General features: G+C 40.8%; 2 protein-coding genes across 3 annotated transcripts in view; both read left to right on the top strand.

Annotated features, from left to right (window-relative positions):
- CFAP57 (cilia and flagella associated protein 57) overlaps positions 1-4,980 on the top strand; it is a 38,914-nt gene extending 33,934 nt beyond the window's left edge. The window contains exon 22 of the mRNA XM_032219060.1: positions 4,525-4,980. Coding sequence (XP_032074951.1) covers positions 4,525-4,736 — 212 coding nt within the window. The 3' untranslated portion in view covers positions 4,737-4,980. The remainder of the gene's footprint in view (positions 1-4,524) is intronic.
- Positions 4,981-7,593: 2,613 nt separating this feature from the next.
- TMEM125 (transmembrane protein 125) lies at positions 7,594-14,931 on the top strand. 2 transcript variants are annotated; one of them, XM_032219058.1, is made up of 3 exons: positions 7,594-8,541; positions 10,822-11,141; positions 12,913-14,931. In XM_032219058.1, the coding sequence occupies exon 3, from the start codon at positions 13,211-13,213 to the stop codon at positions 13,880-13,882; it is 672 nt and encodes a 223-aa protein (XP_032074949.1). In that variant the 5' UTR covers positions 7,594-8,541; positions 10,822-11,141; positions 12,913-13,210; the 3' UTR covers positions 13,883-14,931. The 2 variants fall into 2 exon arrangements, with proteins under 2 accessions (XP_032074949.1, XP_032074950.1); XM_032219059.1 differs by lacking the exon at positions 10,822-11,141.
- Positions 14,932-23,540: the final 8,609 nt, after the last annotated feature.

Raw genomic sequence — 23,540 nt, 5'->3', positions numbered from 1 at the left:
GATTCCAGGCAGACAAGCTGTATTCAAGAATTGGTCTGGCAAAGGTTTTGTATGCCCTAGTTTGCAGTACAATGTTACCAGAGAAGTGTCGCAAAATTAGGTTAACAACTTTTAATGTCTTTTTGGCAATGCTGTAACAGTGAACCTGTCTAGAACCTTAGTACACATTAATGTTTTTCCTGGATCCCCGGAGGTTAATAGGTTACTATGAATTTCTCTGTCTCTAGTGGAGGAATGAGAACTCTTGAATTCTACATCGAAAGTATTTCTCCTTTTAGCAGATGCATCTTTTTCAATTCTCCCATAAAAGTTTGGTTATGCTATTAAATACTTATTGCAGCTTCAAAGAAGGCTCCGACAAGAGTCAAGATCAGTTGATTCTTGGCAGTACTTCTGAGTCATGTCCATTTATTCAAGGAAGCATGATAGAACCATCTCCCCCCCCCCCCCCGCGCTCCCCTGAAATTGAAGTAACAATTCTTTCTGCAGAGAAATTTCTTGTTACAGAACAATTATTCTACAGGATTCTAATGAACCATAATCAACCCAAAATACTTTAAACAAATCAAATATCTCAAATATGAACTTTTTCTAGTACTCAGGCTTCCCTATAAAGGTGTTTTCACTAAAAGTTCTCAAATAAAAATAACAGCAACAATAACAACATCAACAACTATTAGTAGGAAATTCAACATAGGTGTCTTTTCAAACAGTTTGGCCATGCCTATATTTGGAGTTTTAAAAATCAAGTCACTTTCTCTCTGCACATTTTTCTATGTTGCTTTCATTGATGGAACTAGTTTCCAATAGGGTAAAAATGGTTTGCGTAAGAATGTCATATCTTAAACACCACTTCAGGGTCCTATCTCTCTCTCTGGAGAAGAATCAAGCAGTTTACTGCATACACTGACTCATGTCTAAGAGAACAGTGACATTATGTTCTATTGGAAAAGACCTTAGGGTTTCAAATGACTTAGTTACTTTCCTACTCTCCCTTTTTTTTGTAATTCTCTCATTGCTATTTCAAAAGAACAGTCACATGTTTCTCTGATTTCCCAAGTGAAGGAATCCAATTCTTCAAACTATGCCAGTGAATTCCTTCAGGGCCCTCAGAACAGCTGCTATGACTGTAGTCAAGTAGTCAGGTCCATGTTGATGAAAGACAAAAGCTACTGTGATTAGGCTAATTTTCTTATCCTCATATCTCCTTCATCAGTTTTTTTTCTCTCAGGATATGTGATGTGACATCTTGCATAAATCAAGAAGAAAATGGCTCTTGTGGCAGAAAGTGAGGGCGCTCAACTTCAACCTTTTTGTTCTCTAGAGTATCATTTTTACCATGACTACTTAAATTGCATCGTTAAGTAAGATGTGCCCTTGAAAATTGTTTAAACAGTTTGATATTTCTGGTTGAAAAATAATTTCCTTTATAGTTACAACTTCAACAGAAAAGTATCTGAAATCAGCTCTTACAGAACACGACAGTTAGTAGACTAGACTTTTCTTTCATGTTAAGTTATCCAAAATAATTTATTAATCATGGGTCACCAGCAATGACGTGCAGTCACTAGAGGCAGGGGAGGCAGGGCCTCACCAGTCTCCTGAGGAAAAGGAAACTATTTTTAAAATAATTAAAAAGGCCAAGGTAATTGCTCCCAGACTCTAAGTCACAGTGACTCTGAGTCTCCTTAGTGCAGTTACTAGGAGGAGGCTAGAGAACTATGGGCCTCCTTTGCATAAGGAATTTTTCGCCTTTTAAGAGTCAACCAAGGGTTAAAATGCAAAAAATTCTATATGCAAATGAGGCACGTGATACTCCCGCCTCCTCCTGCAGAGGGCACTTTGTTTAGAGCCTATTTTAAAACGTTTAAGCAGAGTCATCCACGTGGTGACTCTAGCAGCAACTAGCCTAGCCTGCCTGGTCCTAGACCAAATCTAGCATTTTCGACGCAGCTGGAAGGTTTGTGGGTCAGAGCGAGGGGGCAGGGGGGAGGAATTCAATTTATTTTTAATGTAAATAATTGTAATTTGTTTTTATTATGTGTATGTGTGGTTTTTTTTTACCTGCCTCTGCTGGCGCGCGGGCTGGCACATCTATTTTTATTTTTCATTTATTATTTTTCAATTTTTATTTTTCATTTTTCATTTTATTTTTTTATTTTTTAAAGCCATGCCGCCTCAGTGCGCCATAAAGCAAAACATGTCCTGGTTTGTGGCCGGGCGACATGCACTTTAAAGTGCAAGCATTCCGGCCGGCCACAAACCAGGAGATGTTTCGCTGAATGGCGGCCGAGCCCTGCCTGCTGGCACGCTAAAGTACCAGCATGACTTTGAAGTGCTGGCTTGCCTTCCACATCAGTCCGCGCGGAAGGCAAGCCGGCATTTAAAGGCATGCCGGCAGTTTAGAACTCGGCCGCCATTCAGCGAAACATGTTTCACTGAATGGCGGCTGAGGGGCATGCTAAAGTACCGGCATGACTTTGAACTGCTGGCTTGCCTTCCGCGTCGGCCCGCGCGGAAGGCAAGCCGGCATTTAAAGGCATGCCGGCAGTTTAGAACTCTGCTGCCATTCAGCGAAACATGTTTCGCTGAATGGCGGCCGAGGGGCACACTAAGGTGCCGGCATGACTTTGAAGTGCTGGCTTGCCTTCCGCACGGGCCGACGCGGAAGGCAAGCCAGCACTTCAAAGTCATGCCGGCAGTTTAGAACTTGGCCACCATTCAGCGAAACATGTGTCGCTGAATGGCGGCCGAGGGGCATGCTAAAGTGCCAGCATGACTTTGAAGGGCTGGCTTGCCTTCCGCATCGGCCCGCACAGAAGGCAAGCCGGCATTTAAAGGCATGCCAGCAGTTTAGAACTCGACCGCCATTCAGCGAAACATGTGTCGCTGAATGGCGGCTGAGCCCTGCCGGCAGCCTTCCGGGCCGGCCGGCCATTCAGCGCTCGCACCCAGCGCTCGCACGCCCACAGGACGGCGCCGGGGAGGAGAGGAACTGCGCGGGTCCCGCCGCTCATGGTATGGGCGAGGGTTGGCCGGCTGGGGGTGGGGGTGGCTGCTGCCGAGGCCTCCAGCCTTGCAATCCTGGGCGAGGAAGGCAAAGGTTCGCTCCGGAGCTGCGGAAGACCGTTGCACCGGGAGACCTCCGCCCCGGGGATCCCCCACTCCACCCATTCGGATTACCCCCAAACCCAAAGGATCCTGGGCGCAGGGGTGCAGGCCAGGGAAGACGGGGTTTGGGGGCTCGGAGGAGGAAGGGGCGATCTCCCCCTCCATTCGTCTGTCCCGCTGCAGAGCTCCTCCCAGGGGAGGGGGAAGCGGCGAGTGCGCTGATCCCCGTTTGCAAGACCAGCCCTCCGCCTTCTTGTCCCATTGGGAAGTGGGGTGGGAGACAAGAAGGGGGCAGGCTGGCCTCGCCACTTGCATTTCCCCTATTCCCCCCTCCCAATATAGGTGCAGAGAAAGAGCCAGGCTTCAGAAAGGAAAGGATATTTTTAATAATTTTCTTTGTCTGAATATGATTTCCCATTGAGGAAAAGGGGAGTTTTAATTCCCCACCTGTAAAAAAAAAACGTTTAGTCTTTGAAGGGCGATTGTGTGACATGTGCCTGTGTGTTTGTGTGTGTGTGTGTGTGTGAGAGAGAGAGAGAGAGAGAGAGAGAGAGAGAGAGAGAGAGAGAGAGAAAGAGAGACATCAGTGCCTCACCAGCCATAAACCTCACCGCACGTCACTGGTCACCAGCATACTACTGCCCTGTGGTCTTTCAGCAACTATGCATTTCTAGTGGGTTTAGGCGTTATAATGTGATATCATTTAACATTTTTACTAGTTGGAAGCACTCCCAGAGCCAGTTACATTGGAACCTTAATGCTATAGAACAGGAGTTCAAACTCAATTTCATTCCAGGATGCATCAGGGTTGTGTTTGACCATGGGGGCCGGGGTGACCATAGCCAGGGTGGGTGTGGTCAGCTTGACATCACTCGTATTGTGGGCGTCTGTGGTGGCCTGATGCCTTCTGCCAGTGAAAATGGAGCTTGAGGGGGCCATGCGCAGCTGCCCGAGCTCCGTTTTTAGTTGACAGAGGATTGCAGGAGGGCGTTGCGACTGAAGAGCCTGCGAGGGCCACATACAGCCCACTCAAACTCCGTTTTCGCTAGCAGAGGCACTGCAGGCTGGTCAATTGCTGTTTCTAGAGTGGTCCCATGGGCCAGATCTAAGTGCCTGGGCCTTGAGTTTAACACCCCTGCTACAGAATATATAAAGGTATATTCAGGAATGCAACAAGTACAAGCATTCCAGATGCCAAAAATGAAAAATTAGTTAATAACCAATCAATACAATTTATTAGATAATGTAAGCACACCTCTTCTTGTATCATTTCATATTTGGCAGCATCTGTATTTTTCACTATTTTCTCTTGTGTTTTTAAATACTGTAGCACTTTTCTTGATTTCTCCCCCCCCCCCCCCAAAAAAAGTTGTCTATCACTTTTATTGACTTTTGACTTCTTTTTTCATCTAGGTCCTTCCCCAGATCGGCAGCTGAGTCCAGGCCTTCAACGTTTGAATCTTGAAGAGGAAACCGAGAGAATAATTCAAATGCAGAGACTGGAAATCAAGTGCCTTCGAGATCAAATGCAGGGGCAAGAGAAAGCCCTTGCCATCCGGCCTTTGTCAAGTGGAAGACTCCCCATTCTGGAAATGGACAAAATTAGTGGCATACAATCACATTGACCTGGCTAGAAAGAACTCCATGCTGCAACTCTCTGCATTTCTAAACGTTCCCTAAATGTAGTTCTCTGCATTTGTAATCTTGTCCAAGTGTGATTGGAGGATGGCTTTTTCCTGTTCTTCTTCTTTTTTCTTTCTTTCTTTTTTTTAGCATGTCTAGTTTTTGGATTGAGACAGAATGTTAAAGAAACAGTAAACAAGCTAGTCTGGATTTGCCTGCCTCCTGTTAATATGTTTCAAGTCTCAGGACTGGAAAATCAAGTGAGCATACACAGAGCTTTAGGAAGGAAATTGGTCACCTGGCTTCAACTTAAAGCAGAATCCATTGGAGATAAAAACCCTTGTGTGTGGCATTATTGAAAATAGGCTAAGGGATGTAAACTTCCAATATGTTACTGTTTGTTACAGTTCAATTTGATTTCGCTCTCATACAACTCTTTCCCCTTCACCTCTCCTTTCTTGCCATTTTTGTTCTCCAACACAGTCCCTATTTTAAGGTTATACTTCCTTTAGCTTCTTCTATGTACGTAATAAATCCACTATTGACCTAGATACTAAGAAATACTTGAATAATAATATTGATGAGACCACTTTAAATAACAATTAAAGGCTCATGCTATTTCCTTTGTCTTCCTGTAAGTGTTAGGTTTTTATTGCTTGACTTTCTGTCATAGCTTACATGCTGATTTTTGATTCTGCACATTTGAAAAAATGCTTGGAGTATTATGGTCTGTGGGTATCAGTGAAATGCTTCCACTGTAAAGCCAGTTTGGTTAATATGCTGGTCTAAAAACCAGAAGATTGAGTTCCAGTCCAGCTAAAGGACCTTATAAAGAAAGATCTTGGTCACAGTTCTTTATAACATCTTACAAATGACATCATTCATATTCAGTGTTCCTCTGTACATCTATCATCATTTCCTGCAATGAAAGCGGATGTAATTTATCATTGATAATTACTAGCTAATTATTCTCCTCTGATAGCTTATATTAAAATAGCTTAGTTTTGGCTTCATCAAATTGTGGTGTTGCCCTTAGGTGAGACATTCTCTCGGTACCACATGTCTTTTACATGTGCATATACAACTTGTAAAGAGGAAATCTAAGATCCTCCTCAAATAGGAAGATATTTATGGACTTGCTGCTTAATTGTAATGTGGACTTCATAAAATTTGTTGCAAAATGTACAATTCTGCTTGAGATTCCAAGGTAAAATAACAAATCTTTGTGCGCAAGGCATGTCAATGTCACAAAAGGAAGTTTTCTCTACATGAACAGGTGGTAGTATTGTTTTGTATCCATGGTATATGGAACGTAACTCCCATTACTGAGCACACAATGTACACTTCATATTGTCAGTATTATTGTAATAACAGTTACATTTTAAACAGAAATCAATGGAAGCTAAATATCAATATATCCTGCTGAAACATATTGTAATTTGAACAAGAACATTCAAGAGAGAGGTAGCTAAAAAGGATTTAAAGCATAATCTTTGTGGTGAAAACAATACCACAAAATTACTGAGGGAATATGTTATTAACCTGACAAGAAAATATGGCAGCCAACCTCAGCATTATTGCCAAGAAAACTTCATAATTATGTGCAGGAAGTCACTATCAGTTAAATTGGACTTTGAAACTCCAGTTATAGTATATTCATCAAACTAATAATTATATCAGCTAGAAAAGAGTTAGATTGCAGAAGGAACTTAACAAGATGCCAAAACTTCTATGTGCTTGTATCAAAGAACCCTACTGTCATTTGGAGGGAAATATGCTGCTGCAAATCACAAACAAGAAATCAAGATACGGAATCAGAAAACATCCAAGAGTTTGCCATAGTTTAGAAATGCTATGAAAGAAACTACCGGTAGTGAAAATTTCCCAGACAAGTTAAACTTCAGTTTCAACACTTTCCCTGTCATTTGCCTATCAGAATATGCCATCAGAATAAAGAGATATGAGATCTACCAACTTTGTTGAATGCTCTTCAGAAGATATTTCCCAACTTGAATCTAACCATGGGACCAATTTGCCTGATATTTTTCCTACCATATCCCCATTATATTGCTTTCCTATTGTCCTCAGTCTTTGTGTGAGGCAGGTGTAAGCTATCCCATTGCTAAAGTAATAGTTTCCTCTTAAAGTAATAGCAACCCGCAATTGTCTCAAAGTGCTTAAAATATGATGTGCTTCACCAACCATTCTGTTGGCAAAGGAGTCAGAAATAATAGGGAGATAGGATCAATTTAGGGCTTGTAGCCAGCTCAGGCTGATCTGGGGACATGCCTGCCAGTTACTGGGCCCACTCTACCACCACCTTCTGGGTTTCCCCACTTCTTATGTCCATGACAATTGGACACAGCTTTGGGCCATTGCCATATTCAGATTTGACCAAAGCCCTCCTGCAGAGGGCATGAGTTATTTTTATTTGTTTATTTGTTAAAAGTCAGCATTTCCAGAAGCCCACTGAACAGATGCACTTGGCACTTTCCTTCTGTAGCATATATATCAAAACAGGAGAGACAGGGCAAGCCACTTTTAGCTTGCCACCTGTCCCAGCCCCATCTTCTCATCACTGCCATGATTGGCTGCTGCTGGTTGGTGAAAAGTCAGAGGGCATCAAAGCAATAGTGAGATTCATTTTTTTTTTACTACCGTGGCTTGGTGGCATGGCTTTGTGGGTGTGGCAGGGGAAGGTTACTCCAAACTCCCCATTTCCTCACAAACAGCTGGGACTCAGGAGGCAGAGAATAGGGGGGGGGGGGGAGGACCAGTCAGAGGTGGTATTTACCGGTTCTCCGAACTACTCAAAATTTCTACTACCAGTTCTCCAGAACCTGCTGAATAACACCTCTGCAGCAAAGCCATAAATAAGGTTTTACCAATTACTTTTTAAAATCAACCTGCAGGCATAAAATAAGGGCACCACTATTTGACTTCCAGCCAAAACAATCAGTGCAGAATACATACCGGCAATGGGGACAGAAAATGTTACACTGGTAGCTTTCTGCCAACTGGACAGATAGCATTTTAACAGACCCCCAAATCCAGCCCAATTAGCCAATGTTTCTGCAACAGTCTATATAGACTTTCTAATGACATTGCATGCTGTTCTAGTCTTTGTAAGGTTCATTGGTGATCTGTTCAATTAATATGTTCACTCCCCAAACAGATTTGATAGATTTTTTTTACTTCCTGTTAGGACTCAAGAGCCATTCCTACTCTAAAGAAACCTGCCAAAAGTTCCCAATTTCCAAAAAGAAACAAAAGATGATGCTAATCTGTACCATTTCCTTACTGCCCCGTGAGGTTCCTTGAAGAAGAAAAAAAAACAATTGTTTTGCAAGAAGCCATCAAACTCTATCATCCTGTACTGTTTACCTCTACCTGTAATGTGCATCCTTCTTTTTTGGTTTCACCGGCCTTATTTCCTCTTCCCACGTGTGCACACACCGTCATCAGGCTGGAATGTTTCCAAGGACAACAGGTTGTCTGTCCAACTCCACCCTGCTAGAGAATGTACCTGCCTGGGCAAAGGTCAGTGACTGTTGTAAGCCTATCAGATGAAGCATCTGGTGTTAGACGGAGGAGGGAGGTGGAATTAGCACCTGTTACTTGATAGGCATACGCAGGCAGAGAGTGAAGAAGGCAAGTTTCAATGTTATCTTTGGACCATACTCTAAAAACTGACCCTTAAGCAACCACAATGGAAGAAGAATATGGCACAAGGATCCTAGGAAACCCAAGAACACGGCCCAGGAAAAGATTCTGGCAACAGCATCTTCGGTGATTAATCAGCTGTAGGTAAGTGAAGCCCATCCCAAGAAATATCTGTGTCTCCATGCCATGCTATCTTTTCTCTTTTTGGTCAAGAAACTGCCTTTCTTTTCAGAGGATTATTATACTGTACACTCAGACATATTCCTTCTTCAGTTATACTATAACCAACATACAGTATAGGCAGATTTATTTCCCTATGAATTGCCATGTATTTCTGTTTATCTTTTACTTTCATTTAAACTTCAGGAGATCACAAAGAAGGTGGTGGAATTGGCGTACTTTTTAAGTCTGACAACCATCCTTCCTCTCTAGGTTTCCTTACCTAGTAGTTTCAATCACTAACAGTTGGAAATGGTGAGCAGGACAAGTCTTCTCCCATATGGGTTAATGCTGAATAGCTAAAGCCAAGCTAGGTGCTAACTTCTCCTAGCTACAGACACTCCTGCAAACATAGCAAACATTGTCTCAAACTAGTGAGCACCATCCATACACAGTCTTAGGCATTTAACTCTTTTGCACTATTTAAATGAAGTGGATGGAGCCAGGGATATGGATTTCATGACAAAACTGTAGTCATAATTTAACATCCACAGGGTTCCATTGTTTGTTTTTCAAGAATTCAAGCTTCAATCACAGTAGCAGAAAGAGATTTAGGGGCGTCTGGGGTGCGGGAGAGATTTACCTTCTATCTTGATCCACCTTCCAGTGATTTAGTACTAGATTTAGTACTTTGGCTTTTCCAATCATTTGGCTTAGCTAGCAATCTGCCTTAAATAGGCCTGATCTCCCTGTAGTTTTAACAGTGATCTCATGTTCTATGCCGGTTGGAGGGGAGGGTTTGAGCTGATGCTGTCAGGCTGTGTCTGGATCAGAAACCTCCTCTTTTCTGCTCACTGCTTCTGCAAGGGAAACCTCCAGTAGCCTCTGATTAAATTATTAAACAATTGCCTGGGATAAATGAGATCTCTTATTTGAGAAGCGGTGGGGGAGGATTAATTATAATTCTTTCATTCTTATGTGCTGTACTAAATATCCTCTAAAACCATTATCTGCTGTTAGATCTCCATACATAATTATTCTCAAACACATCTTTCCGATTTTAAAAAAATGCATTAATTGTGGCCTTTGACTACCAGTGGTTTTATAAATGACCACCCCATTGCTTTGATGCCAATGCCCTATGTATTGCTAACATATGAAGTTACTTTTTCTATCTTACTTAATATCTTACTTAATTTGACAGCTAAAATCTGCTAAAATACAAAAAAGGGCAATAATTTTAGCCCTGAGCCAAATTACTAACACGCTCTATCTGCAATTTTTGATTAAGAAGATATTAAACTAATCAGGGTTTATTTGAAATGCCAACTTTCTCTGACTTGGAGATATGTTGAGGGACAATTTTGATACAGAGAAATATAGAAGTTGTAGTAACTCAATATATCGCTTGAATACCAGGCTGGCAGAGGTTTACTTTCAAGGACAGGTGGGCAGTGTTATATCTTGTCTGTCCATTTCATCTGCGGACAAATACAAGGGAAGCAGGAAGAAAAAAACCAAGAAAAACAGTATTGTAAATAGATTGCTTTTAAGCCTCAGTAAAGAATGTAAAGGGTTTTATGCCAGACAGTACATTTCAGGAGCTTCTCCTGAACATCTTCAGATTCTAAACTTAGATTTCACACTGTACTGTAATTTTTTAAACAAAGAGACTTTCTGGTTTCAGAGCTCAGCAAAATAAGTAGGCCTCAAAATACGAAGGCCATCCAGGTGTAATAATTATCATATTTGTCTGTGAAAATAATTTCATTTTCTAGTCTGAGATACTTTTGATATTCTACAGAGGAAGACTGTAGAAAATTCTAAATTTAAATCCAGAAAATTTAAAGCCATTTAAGCCAGATAATCTAAATTCCTTATTAAATATTGAAAAATATTGAAAAGATTTTAAAATGGATCAGTGAGGAATCACCATCTTGAGAAAAGGGTACCAGAAATATTTTACTATTTTTCCTAAATACTGTTCATATATTCATCATCCACTTTCTACCTAGATTCCTGCCTAATTTCCAGAATATCTAAAGTGTGTGTGTGGGGGGGGGGGGGGGACGGGGACCAGAAGAGCAAAGTAGTATGAAACAGTTAAATGCTGTTAGAAAAATTAAATCCTATTATTTGTACCTTAAACTGGGGATGAAGAAAAGAAGCTAATAATAAGCCCAGGTCTCAATCACTCTTGGAGAAAAAGTGTGTATCAAGGGTTAAGACAGCTTAGATGCAAGCTTCTATTGTCTCACCACACAGAGAACCAGTTGGTGACAAGAGGCAGATGCTGATGAGGGACCATGTGAGACTGGAACAGTGAAAGAAGCTTTCTTATTGTGTGGGATCTCTGCTTCAATCATCAGCTTTTGCTAGTACAAGACGCAAATGCTACTAAAATGAAGACTTGTACCAAGAGCCTAAGAATTGGTGCATGACATGAATAGTCTTATGCCAAAGAAGAGCCAACCTGTTGAAGACATAGCTAAGACTGCAACACCTATGAGTAGAATTCTTGAAAGGCAAGGAATCACTGACCCAGCATCCTGGAACTAAGATGTCATAACAAGAGCACACTGAAGGTAACAAGAAATTTAGACCAGTCCTTGAGGGCCTGCATGGAAGAAGCTTCTTTACTAGGCATGTGTGCAACATTTCTGGATTAGACCAATGTAAACTTTATAATCAAGTACTAAGGAGGTGTGTAATAGCCAAGGAAATTGATGTGACTAGTCAACAACTGTTTCCAGTCTAAGTATTTTTAAAGTAGCTATGGATATTCCCTCCATTCCTCTAACTCTGTATTTAGTACGTGCTTTATAAGACAATTCATCTTGTTTTAAAATCACATTTCAGTTTTGTTGGATGACCACTAATTCTATTTTGATACAAAATGTTTCTGCTATTTATATTTATCAATCTATTCTCAACCATTATCAATCAAAATATGTCAGTTTCTACTGCATATTTTAATCCAGGTCATTCAATTTATATTGTATAGGTATTCCTTTTGATGTTGTCTTTATTCACATAATCATTATAGCTCTAGATTCATCAGATTTACAAAACTACAGAATAAGGGTGAGCTATTGCTTCAACAGAAGCAATTCTGGTATTTTTTGCATTATATCTTTCCTAATCGGTTTTTGCCTTTCCCCCCCAAAAATATTAAGATGCTCTCATATCTTTTTTCCTGCAATTAACAGAACTTTGTACCTAAACAGCACATTGCATGTCTTCCGCTTGCTCTTCTGGGGTAATATTTCACAAATGTGTTAGTAGATAAAATTTAATCATGCTTTTCTCATTTTATTGAAACAATTGTGAGGCCTTGATACTATGATTGTGTTTTAATCTGCTGTTTTGATTTTGTGATACTCAGGACTAATTTTATACTGTTTAATGTGCAGTGTGAAATGTTTTAGGAATTGCACCAAGGTATTTACATGTAGGGCAAAACATGTTGAAAAAAAGATGGAAAATACTGCCTTGCCAGTAGAACAACTAAAGATGTGCCTTGCAGTGGGCTGGAGAAAAGACAGAAGTGATGTCATGAGAGGGTGTCCTTTAATAATCATTAGAGAACCATCTTTGTACTGTAATTAGAGGGACATGAGGATGAGCCCTAGGATCAGAATAATTACTCTAATAATTTTATGAAAAATATATCTGTAAAAGAAAAGGCTATTGTATATTCTTAATATTTTTAACAAATGCAAAGCTAACCCCAACATGATGTAAACTGGATTTCAATATAGAACCTGTTTTTGCCTTTTCTCACTGGAAAACTCCCCCTCTTTCAACCTCTATCATTCTGATGTCATGAGACATGCTTGAAGCAAATATAATTTCTCTTTGCCTCCCATCAAGACAAAAGCTACTACAAAGAGCCAAGTTTGGCAGCCTGAGAATATCAAACCCACCTTTTCTTAAAGAAGAGATTATAAGTATTTTTAAGATGATTGTCGAATTTATAGAGGTGGGGGTGTTACTAAAATAGCATTAAAACCTGAGACTAGAAATCGGAGAAGCATTTTTTTGCATGCTTATATTTTGCTATAAATTATTGAAACTGTGTAAACGAGAAAATACATCCAAAAGTTTCATAGGGGCAAGTATCAGTTATAAGTTACTTATTATTAGATGTTCTTGCTTTTCCTGGCACAAACATTTTGCCACAAGGAAAACTTGTGATTCAACTTTCCCAGACATGGAAGAATATAACCTGGCCCATAAAAAAACTGATTTGACTTGCATGAACCCTACTTGACCCCATGGAGAGTGGTCCTCATCACTCTTTTCACTTTTCAGAGAGAAAGCTCTTTTCATATTTTATCACTGTTTCCTTTACAGATAACTGGCAGGATCTGGGCGTGCTCAGAAGGGAGCTGGAAAAACGCTGAAGCAGGTTTCAGCCTCAGCCTCAGCCAGAGGAGTCTTCCATTTCTGCTGTTAAATTCTCAACCATTTCCTCCCAAAAAGGAAAAAATAAATGTGATTTGGATAGGAACCAAATAAAGGTTCATTGCCTCTATCCCTGGGAAAATGTGACAAGCACCCACCCTCCTCCTTGCTGCCATCCTCCAGATCAGCTGAAAGCACAGTTCCTGTGGCCCATTGATGCTGTGTATGAGCCGGTTCAGCATCCACCATGGCAGAAATGGAGCACCTGAATGAACCCAGGCTCCCAGCTCATGCCAGCCGCATCCAGAGGAACATCCTGGAGGAACATGTGGAGCTATGGTGGTTCCAGGAGCCCAAGAAGTCCCTTATTTGCTACGGAGTAGCAGTGGCCTTGATCCTGGCCTGTGGGGTGGGTGGTATTGCCCTACTGTACAGTACTAGCAGTCGCTCTGGAGAGTGGAGGCTGGCAGTGGGCACAACACTCTGTCTGCTGGCACTCTTGGTATTACTGAAGCAGCTGTTGAGCTCTGCCATCCAGGACATGAACTGCATTCGCAGACGGGAACAGGTGGAGTTGCTGAAGAGCGGTGGCTCCTCGGACTGCGCCGTGCTTCTGCTGACAGCCTTGGTGCTGCTGGTGTGTGGCACAGTGCTCACAGCCCTCTCTACCACCAGTGTCAGCACTAACCCCACAACCCCACGCCCCTTTGCCAGCATGTTTATCAGTGGCATTGTGCTCACAGCTGCTGGAGCAATTATTCTCTTCAGCCTGTTGTTCTATTTAACATGGACTTCCTGCCGCACAGCAACTCGTCAAAACCAGGGGGCTCAAAACAACAGTGCCATTTTCACTGTATCAGGACATATTTCGGCCAGTCAGCAATTTCCTCCTACCTCCAGCATGGCAAACTTAATTTAGCCATCAAGGACATAATGGGTGACTACCATTGACTCTGAGATTACTCTGACTTTACGGTTGGATTTGCTCTACATGTCGTCTGACCCAAACTCAGCAATGTGATGAACTTTTCACCACAGAGCAGTTATTCTCAGTCAGTAATGAGGCCTAGCTTCTTGGTAAGATGTTTGCTTTGGAGCACCGGGAGATTCAAAAGAAGTGTAAATGAAGGAAAACAAATGGCCATCACTCTCAACTGGGACTGTGGTTATCCTAAGTAACTAAGGCAACTTGAAAACGCAGATAAGCATCTCTCTCTCTCTCTCTCTCTCTCAGCGATTCCACTGAAAATCTATTTCAATCTAACGTTGTTTTCTGAGGCATTACTATACCACTTTTTTCCAGGTGATCACAAGGGGATAGCAATAAGTTATATTTGTATGTTTCTTTTTGCTATCTTCTAGCAATCCCAAATTTTGTAACCCAGAGATGGCAATTCTGCCACTTGCCATTATTATTTATTTACTATTTATTAAATTTATTGGACGTCTACCTTACCACAGACTAATGGTACTTGACAGAAAATAGAGGATAGGAATAATATTTTCCAGTCTTAAGATTTTGGTGTTCTCCAGTTTGTAAACAAGATAAAGTCACCCAGTCACTGGGAGTCAGGTGGCATGTAAATTTCATGAATGTTTATTAGTAGTATTATAAAAGAAAGTTTACAGGAGAAGCATTCTGTGTGAATCAATTCATACAATATATATGGAAAACAAAAGTGGTATAGATATGCTGGTGTATGAAGAAATAATATTTCGTTTAGCTATATAATGGAAGTCCCTAGGTCTGATTATTTCAAGAAACATCTTGCTCCTGACAAAGAGCAAAATAGATGTACTGCAGATGAGGAGTTTTGTAATAAACATCTGTTCTTTCCTGCAATGCCAGCTTTCTCAGCAGTAAAATAGCAAAGTCAGTACAGTTTACTTACATTGTTCTCTACAAGTAGTCCTCAACTTACAACAATTCATTTAGTGACTGTTCAAAGTTATAACAGCACTGAAAACAGTGACATGATCATTTTTTTTACTTACAACCATTGCAGTATCCCCATGGTCAGGTAATCAAAATTCAGATGCTTAACAACCGATTCATATTTATGATGGTTGCCATGTCCCAGGGTCATGTGATCAACGTGTGACCTAACAAGCAAAGTCAATGGGGAAGCAGATGAAGGACATTACTAACCTAAAAACTGCAATGCTTCACTTAACAACTTGCCAAGAAAGGTTGCAAAATGGGGAAAAAAGTCACTTAACAAATGTCTCACTTAATAATATAAATCACAACAATATAAATTTTGCACTCTATTGTGGTCATAAATTGAGGACTACCTTATGAACTTTTGATTTGCATCATATGTGCAAAAGGAGATGAATGGAATGATATGCTGTTTAAGAAACGTGAGGATGCTTGCAGCAATAGGGGGTCCTTTTATCTCAACTAAAGTACAATATAGCTACATTTCTATGATTTTAGCACTTTCTACAATACTGGATCTGGAAGAAAAAAATATGTTGTTTTATTCAGCTTCTAAGCCCTTTTGAAATGTAATTTGGTTCATATATGTATCTTGAAAATCAAAATTAAATAAGATAATGTAACAGCTTGTTGCTTCACCAGGCACCCATCTACCTATGGATAGCTTACATCCAATTACCATATTACTAAAACTTAGTTCTCACATACAAGCTTATTCACTCATCCTCAGATGTTATAGCAATTTCCACTGGAATTTAAATGAAAAAACATGTGGAGGAATCTGCTGCTATTCCCACCATTTCTGTGGCTTCTACTTTACAAAGTATCATTCTACAACCATAACCCAGGACCTATTCACCCGGCTTCAAGAAACATGGCTATAGTTGTGAGCTATTAAACTGTGAAACAACCATTCCAATTTCAAAAGTTCACTGGAGTTGAATAGCCAATTAATTTCCTTATATTTATGGCATCAAAATTATCCTTATTTTGCATCTTAACAAAACATGTGAAAAACCAGAGAATATGCATTTTTTCTTGCTAGAAACATTAAAAGTTCAAAAAGTTCATTAATGCTTTCTACAATTGCTTGGGTGTTAGCTCCACTGAATTTAGTGGGAAGAATATAAAATTAAAAGCACTCTGATGCATGTTATGTCAACTAAATTCCCTTTTTACCTTTCCAACAGAGTAGCTCTAAGCGAGGTTTTCTATGTCTGCTAGACATTTGGGACTTTTTAGGATTTTAATGTAAACTCTTTCCAGTTTCTTTAAATTCATAATTCTAATTTCAGACAATATTGAAGCCTAATTCTAGAATAAAAAGATTTATATAATTGAGAGGAGGAAGCATATCTCCATCCTTTAGCCAGCATGTTCATCTTACTGTCAAATTAATATGGTCTCTCTCTCTCCCCCTCCACCTGGAAAACTAGTAAACATCCTAAAAGCCTAATTTCTTTCTGATTTCAGATCCAAAGAACGTGGGATGCACATGTTGTAGAGGAGCTAAGTTTAACCATAGTCGCCATAAGCTAGATTTGCAAAAGCCTACAAGTTAAATTATAGGTATCTTTGACTAATATGATCACAGGCAGCAAGTGCTGAGAAATATCTCTGCCATACCTGATGGAAGGAAATTTAGAGGATGCAATGGATCTGAAATTAGTAAACAGGACTTTGCAAAGCAACTGAAAGGGCACTTGGCAAAGCATGCTAGGGCAAACAAAGCATCTCTCCCTTAAGCATTAAAGTGACCATATCCTCTAGAAGTCTGCTTTTGGTTGTCTGCAGGTGCAAGTACATACACGGAAAACACTATGCAGAATACAGGAAGGCCATGAGTTAGAATATTATATGCAACGATCTATCCCAGTTTTCCCCAGCCAGGTGCCTTCCGGGTGAGTGACATGCTGGAGGAAAGTGCCTGGGAAAAGATGTTTCAGACCCACTTTTTCTCCCTCTACTCTAAGGTGGTTATCCAGAAGTTTTGCAACCTGCATCTGTTCTGTATTTGTCTGACTGCCAGAAGTTCTTGCAAGCGGCGGCCGGCCACGAAGTCACAAAACCACCCCGTCCACATATTTCTCAGTCGTTTCTTGAAAAGATCCCAATACAAACTTCCGTGGGATGACGTCATCGGCGTCAAGTTTTCTACAGTCCTTCCGTTTGCGCTCTTAGACGTAGAAAGAAAAGAGTCGCTCTCAGCGGGCTTGAAATTGGTGTCGTAGGGATCCTTGAAGTGTCAGCTGCCTTTTGGCTCGGGGAACAACGTAGTCTTGTTTTAATTAATAGGTTTTTTAAAAATGTATTACATGTATTACTGAAAATAAGACAGTCTTGTGCACAACATAATATGTCTTCATTTGCAAAACACTTTTGCTTTTCGAATTATTGATTTACCGAGTTCACAGAACTTCACACTAAATTTTGTTTGTTTGGTAATTACATCTGCTGAAATTTCACACTGAAAATATTTTTTTCAAATTCGGTAACCTTAAGGTTTGTAGACTTCCACTCTCAGATTTCTGAGAGTTTAGATACATTGAAATATTGCCGGGTTTGAAAAACTCTTGCTCTAAACCAAATGGCAAATGATCTTTTTTTTTTTTTACTATGGTTGAGAAGTCACAATGTCACCAGAAGAGATACTGTTTTCTTTTCTCCCACGTTTGCTGTTGCATTTTCGTGTTTTAAAATTGTTTTTAATTAAATGGACATTAATGGTGCCTTCTATGCTGCCAAAAAAGGTTGGTCCTTTTAAAATTAAGAGCATAGCTTGAAAGGGGCGTGAATAAAGTTGTGGCGAATGTCACACTAATGTCTTTCATGACAGCATTTGATAAATGTTTGAAATCTCCAAGAAGTTGGAGTGCCAGAGGATATGCAAAGTGGCTTCTGCTTCAGAAGCTGCTATCTCTGTAGAAATAGGTAACACAAGACAAGCCAGGAAATGCATTTGATTTACTGCCTATTTTGTCTGTTGTGCTCTTAGGTGGCACGGTTTCCTATTTCTCAGTACTGGCCAGGGTACTGTGTGCAATTCCAGCCTTTATCGTTCACACAGAGTGGATATGACGATATATTTTTAGAATAATATTGTACATTAATCACTGATCATTTGAATCCAATCTCTTCCAGAGCTTTTTTCAAATTTTGAAGAGACTAGAACATCTTGTGGTTTAACCAGGCCATGGTATTTTCTTGTTGATTTGTTAATTAATTTACTGGGAGCTATATTCTGTTTATTGACAGCTCTGTAATTCTTTCAGTGTTAAATTTGATATATTATGAATATATGAACAGGGCTTTTACATCATTTTCCGGTAAATTCTATCTCTCGTGAGATTCGTCTGTCTCCCAAGAAATAGAAGGAAGAGGTGGGTCCTCTAGCTACAGATCTATATGTGTATTGTTGCAGAAATCAGGAGACCCGGACTGCGAGATCAAGAGAAGCTTTATTTTGGCCAAAATAAAGTGTAAACCCACATCTGACATCTGAGCGAGGTTCTTAGGGAGAAGCATGTTCTTCCTCAAAACAGTTAACACGGAAATATGCTAAATCATTTCTATGGGCTAGGCTCCTTATTGCTAGGCAGAGAAGCATGAAGTAAGCACTAGTTTCATTCTGACTTATGTGGTTGAGCTCTATGTCTGACTCGCAAGTGAGACCTCCAACTGACTTGACATACTTACAGCAGGTGTTAGCTTTTGTGATTTGACATTTGAATTTCCTGTTCTTCTTCAAGATTAGAAAATGTATAATGAGATAGAAGGGATAGACGAGGCCCCCAGGAGATCTTCTAGTTTGACCCCGTATCATGTTCACTCTTATGCCCAAATATCGCTTTATGTCTTGCCCAGGGACGTGCAGTCAAGGGAGGCAGGGCCTCACCACTATCATGATGAAAAGAAAAAAAATTAAAAGGAAAAAGGCAGAGGTAGTTGCTGCCAGAGTTACAGTGGATGACTCTGCTTAGAGCTAACTGCAGGGGGAGGCGAGAGAACTACGTGCCTCCTTTGCATAAGGAATTTTTCGCCTTTTAACCCTTGCTCAGAGTTAAGCAAGGGTTAAAAGGCGAAAAATTCCTTATGCAAAGGAGGCCCGTGGTTCTCTTGCCTCCTGCTCTGGCAGCAGCAGCTCTTGCCTAAGTTGCCTTTTTTTTTTACATTTTCATCATGGCGGACAAGAGGAGAGTTGAAATCCTCTGACACAGCTGGAAAAGGTATGTGGGTGGGAGGGAGGGAGCAAGGGGGAAGAATTCAAAATTATTTATAAGTAATTGTAATTTGTATTATTATAAGTAATTTGTGTGTATGTGTGTGTGTGTGTTTTACCCGCCTCTACTGGTGCGCGGGCTGGCACTTTTTATTTTTATTTTTTAAAGCCATGCCGCCACGTAGAGGGGACATGCCAGCTCCGGCCACTCAGCAGGTCCCGCTGTATGGCCGGGGCGGCAGCATGCACTTTAAAGTGCCAGCACGCCTCCCAGTCATAAAGCAGGACGTGTCTCGCTCTATGGCCAGGCGGCGGCATGCACTTTAAAGTGCCAGTGTGCCTTCCGGCATTCAGCAGAATCCGCTGAATGGCCGGGGCGGCAGCATGTACTTTAAAGTGCCAGCACGCCCCCTGGCCATAAAGTGTTTCGCTCTATGGCGGGGCACACCTCGGCCATTCAGCGGGACCTGCTGAATGGCCAGAAGGCACGCCGGCACTTTAAAGTGCATGCCGCCGCCCCGGCCATTCAGTGGGACCTGCTTAATGGCCAGGAGGTGCGCCGGCACTTTAAAGTGCATGCCGCAACCCCAGCCATTCAGCGGGACCTGCTGAATGGCCGGAAGGCGCGCTGGCACTTTAAAGTGCATGCTGCCGCCCCGGGAGGCGCGCTGGCACTTTAAAATGCCATTTATTGGGACCTGCTGTATGGCTGGGGCGGCGGCATGTACTTTAAAGTGCCGCGCACCGGGCTGGGTGAGTCCCGGAAGATGGGTGGGAGATGGCGCAGGTGGCCAGAGCCCCTTTTCTCACCATCCCTGAGAAGCCACCGAGCAGTGACAGCAGCGGCCATGTCTCACAGAGTCACAGCAGCTTCTCCGGCATCAGTGGCTGCCGACCACACCTCCTACCTGGTCCCTTCTCGCTGCTTCTCGCCGCCGCCGCGCTCTCCCGCCTCGCCCCCCACCTCCTCTGTCCCCGCCGCTGTGTCCGACAGAGGCGTCTCGCGTCTATGGTAAGGTGACCAGATGTCCCGATTTCGGCGGGAGAGTCACAATTTCTAACAATTTGTCCCGTGTCCCAGGCGTTTTAAAAAAGTCCCGATTTTCTGGCTTCATGTTGAAGGCCCAGTGGATTTGCTTAAGAAATCCTAACCGGGGCAAGACAAAAGACACTCTAACTAACCTCTCTCTCTGTCTCAGTACTTTCATTGAAGATATAATTAAAACATTAAAGCAAGAAAACGGACACCCCTCTCCGCCCTTTTTCCTCATTTTATAAGAAAAAATGACCCAGTACCATAGAGCTCCAGGAAATACATTGGCTAGAGAAATCGCGAGTGTTCCTTCCTGGATTTTCCGGAGGGGAGGGGCACGGAGGTTGGAGGTCAGCTTGTGTGCAAAAATGGTGGCAAGTTTCTTTGAAAATATTTCCCTGGACTAATAATTTCACCATTTTAATTTGCTCAGTTCTTTGTATTAACATCTACATCATTCTGGATTGACTTGGAGTGCCTGCCTGCTGGTAAGTGAGCCAGGTTTTTTTCTTTCTTTTTTTTAATGTATTTTAAAATAATATTTTATTTATGTGCATAGGATTTTTTAAAATAGTTTTATTCTGTGTGGATTCTTTTTTTAAATTGTCTTAGACTATTTAAAAAAAGATTCTATCCAAAATAAATTGAAGTGAAACCATTTTTAAAATTCTATGCACAATACTTTGAAATATATTGTGCATAGAATTTTAAAAATAGTTTTACTTCAATTTATTCTGTGTGGAATAGTTTGAAATGTTTTACTTCTATAGTCTAAGTCTAAATAGTCTAAGACAATTTAAAAAAAGAATCCACACAGAATAAAAACTATTTTAAAAAATCCTATGGCACAATAAATAAAATATTATTTTAAAAATACATTAAAAAATAAAAGAAAAAAAAACCCGGCTCACTTACCAGCAGGCAAGCACTCCAAGTCAATCCAGAATGATGTAGATGTTAATACAAAGAACTGAGCAAATTAAAATGGTGAAATTATTAGTCCCAGGGAAATATTTTTCAAAGAAACTTTGCCACCATTTTTTCCACATGAGCTGACCTCCAACCTCCGTGCCCCTCCCTCTGGGAAATCCAGGAAGAAACAGTCCTTCCTTCTCTAGCCAAAGTATTTCCTGGAGCTCTATGGTACTGGGTAATCTTTTCTTATAAAAGGAGGTTGCTTTAATGTTTTAATATCTTCAATGAAAGTACTGAGACAGAGAGAGGGTTAGACAGAGTGTCTTTTGTCTTGCCCCGGTTAGGATTTCTTAAGCAAATCCACTGGGCCTTCAACATGAAGCCAGAAAATCGGGACTTTTAAAAAATGCCCCGGTACACGGGACAAATTGTTAGAAATCATGACTCTCCCGCCAAAATTGGGACGTCTGGTCACCTTACGTTTGGGATGAGTGCCAGGAGATAATGGGATTAGCCTTTTTTTTTTTTCACAACCATAAGAGATACTAAATTCTCAAACCTCACTTTCTCACTTTCAGGAATTGGTCCTTAATTATTTTAAAGCTGTTAAGAGACTTTCAAAATGACAAGTGGGAAAATGCTGATGAATGTATCTTCAGACCCAAACAAAAGAAATTTGTAATCATAACCTTCAGAATTTAATATTGTAAGCCACCCATAAGTCTCCTTGAGGTAAGATGGGTAACAAACAAATTTAGTAAATAATAAATAATAAACATCCCTATAATCCCTTAATTCAGGTAGATTCGGTGCAATTAGATGGAACTGAGCGTTACTGACCCGATTCCCTTCCTGATGCCATACCAGATATTTTTTCTTTGCACTCTAAGAGAAAAACCTGCTAGGATTGAACTCTCAAACCTTCCAAGGTGGAGGCGAATGTCTTCATCACTAGGCCACCATGAACAATAAATATAATAAAAAATAACAATTTAAAGTATCTGAAATAAACGCACATAGATGAGCAATTTCATGAGTTCAAAAACTGGACACTAGAGGGAACAAAAGAGGAAAGATTAACAAGCCTACAAAATTTTGCAAAACATAATCATACTGAAATAATAGCAGCAATATCAATAATGTCAGTAACAATATTTACCCCTATGGATAGACTTTTTAAAAGATGTTATTTAAAAAAATGAAAGATGTAGAACAAATTTTATCTGACAAGATAAAAATGGTATTGAAAGTGGATTTATAATTGACAGGACAAGAGAATGGCTTATAAAAGGATGTTTCATTGGATCTACAAAGAAATTAGCTGAGGTACTAATGAGAAAGTTACTGCAGTTTTTTGTACAAATCCATTTTATCAGATTTTTCATCATACAGAAATTGGTGATGCTTAATTAGATCTTACCAACTAGGCATGGGAAAATTTACTCAGACATATATATTGCATACAAGAGAATGTACAGTGAATGTTGCAGAATTCCCACGCTCTCTACACACCAAGCAAATCTACTATCAGTTACTATCACTTTGCAATATGATTAGATAACAAGACAATAAAACCACCTCCATCTCAATCCACAGAAGACAAACCTAGTGATTTTAGGCTATTAGATACTTGGTCTTGTTGTAGTTGCATCATTCTCTTTGTTGTTTAATGTCTACTACAATATTCTAACATGTGACCAACAGTGGCAACCAGGGCAGGGGTGGGTTCCGGCAGAGACTACTGCCGGTTCTCTCTGTGCACATATGTGCAGTGCAACTAAAATTGCCCTGCACATACGCAGAAGCAAAAAACAAGATGAGAACTGGTTTGGGGGCATGCGCAAGGGAGAACTGGTTTGGGGGTGTGGCATGCCTGGGTCACTGCCGGTTGCAGCACCCAAGCTGCCAAGTTACTACTGGTTCAGCTGAACAGGTCCGAACTGGTAGGACACCACCACTGAACCAGGGCAATTTTTCTTGTTTCTGTATATTGTCAAGCAATAACACTTGTACACTTTAGTTGTAGTAATTGTCAGCATAGCACAGTATCTGAATGATGCTGTCATGAGCATCCGAACCAGTGGTGAAATTTTTTTTACTACCAGTTCTGTGGGCATGGCTTGGTGGGCGTGGCAGGGGAAGGCTACTGCAAAAATCCCCATTCCCTCCCCACTCCTGGGGCCAGCCAGAGGTGGCATTTGCTCATTCTCCGAACTACTCAAAATTTCCACTACCAGTTCTCCAGAACCTGTCAGAACCTGCTGAATTTCACCCCTGATCCTAACTCTGTTTGCTCTCCTTGGTTTTTTGCAAAGTGGATATTTTGTGGTGTAGGTAGTTCTCGACGTACAACCACAATTGAGGCCAGAATTTCCAAGCAAGGCGATTGTTAGATGAGTCACACCCAATTTTAGAACCTTGCTTGCCATGGTCCTTAAACATATCATTGCAATTAAGTGAAACATGCT

The sequence above is a fragment of the Thamnophis elegans genome, chromosome 5, assembly GCF_009769535.1.
Source record: "Thamnophis elegans isolate rThaEle1 chromosome 5, rThaEle1.pri, whole genome shotgun sequence".
Lineage (NCBI taxonomy): Eukaryota > Metazoa > Chordata > Lepidosauria > Squamata > Colubridae > Thamnophis > Thamnophis elegans.
This window is presented reverse-complemented; position numbering and strand designations above follow the sequence as displayed.

What these genes read in the sequence shown, in the direction of transcription:
- TMEM125 (XM_032219059.1), top strand. Translation starts at nt 13,211, where the DNA reads ATGGCAGAAATGGAGCACCTGAATGAACCCAGGCTCCCAGCTCATGCC.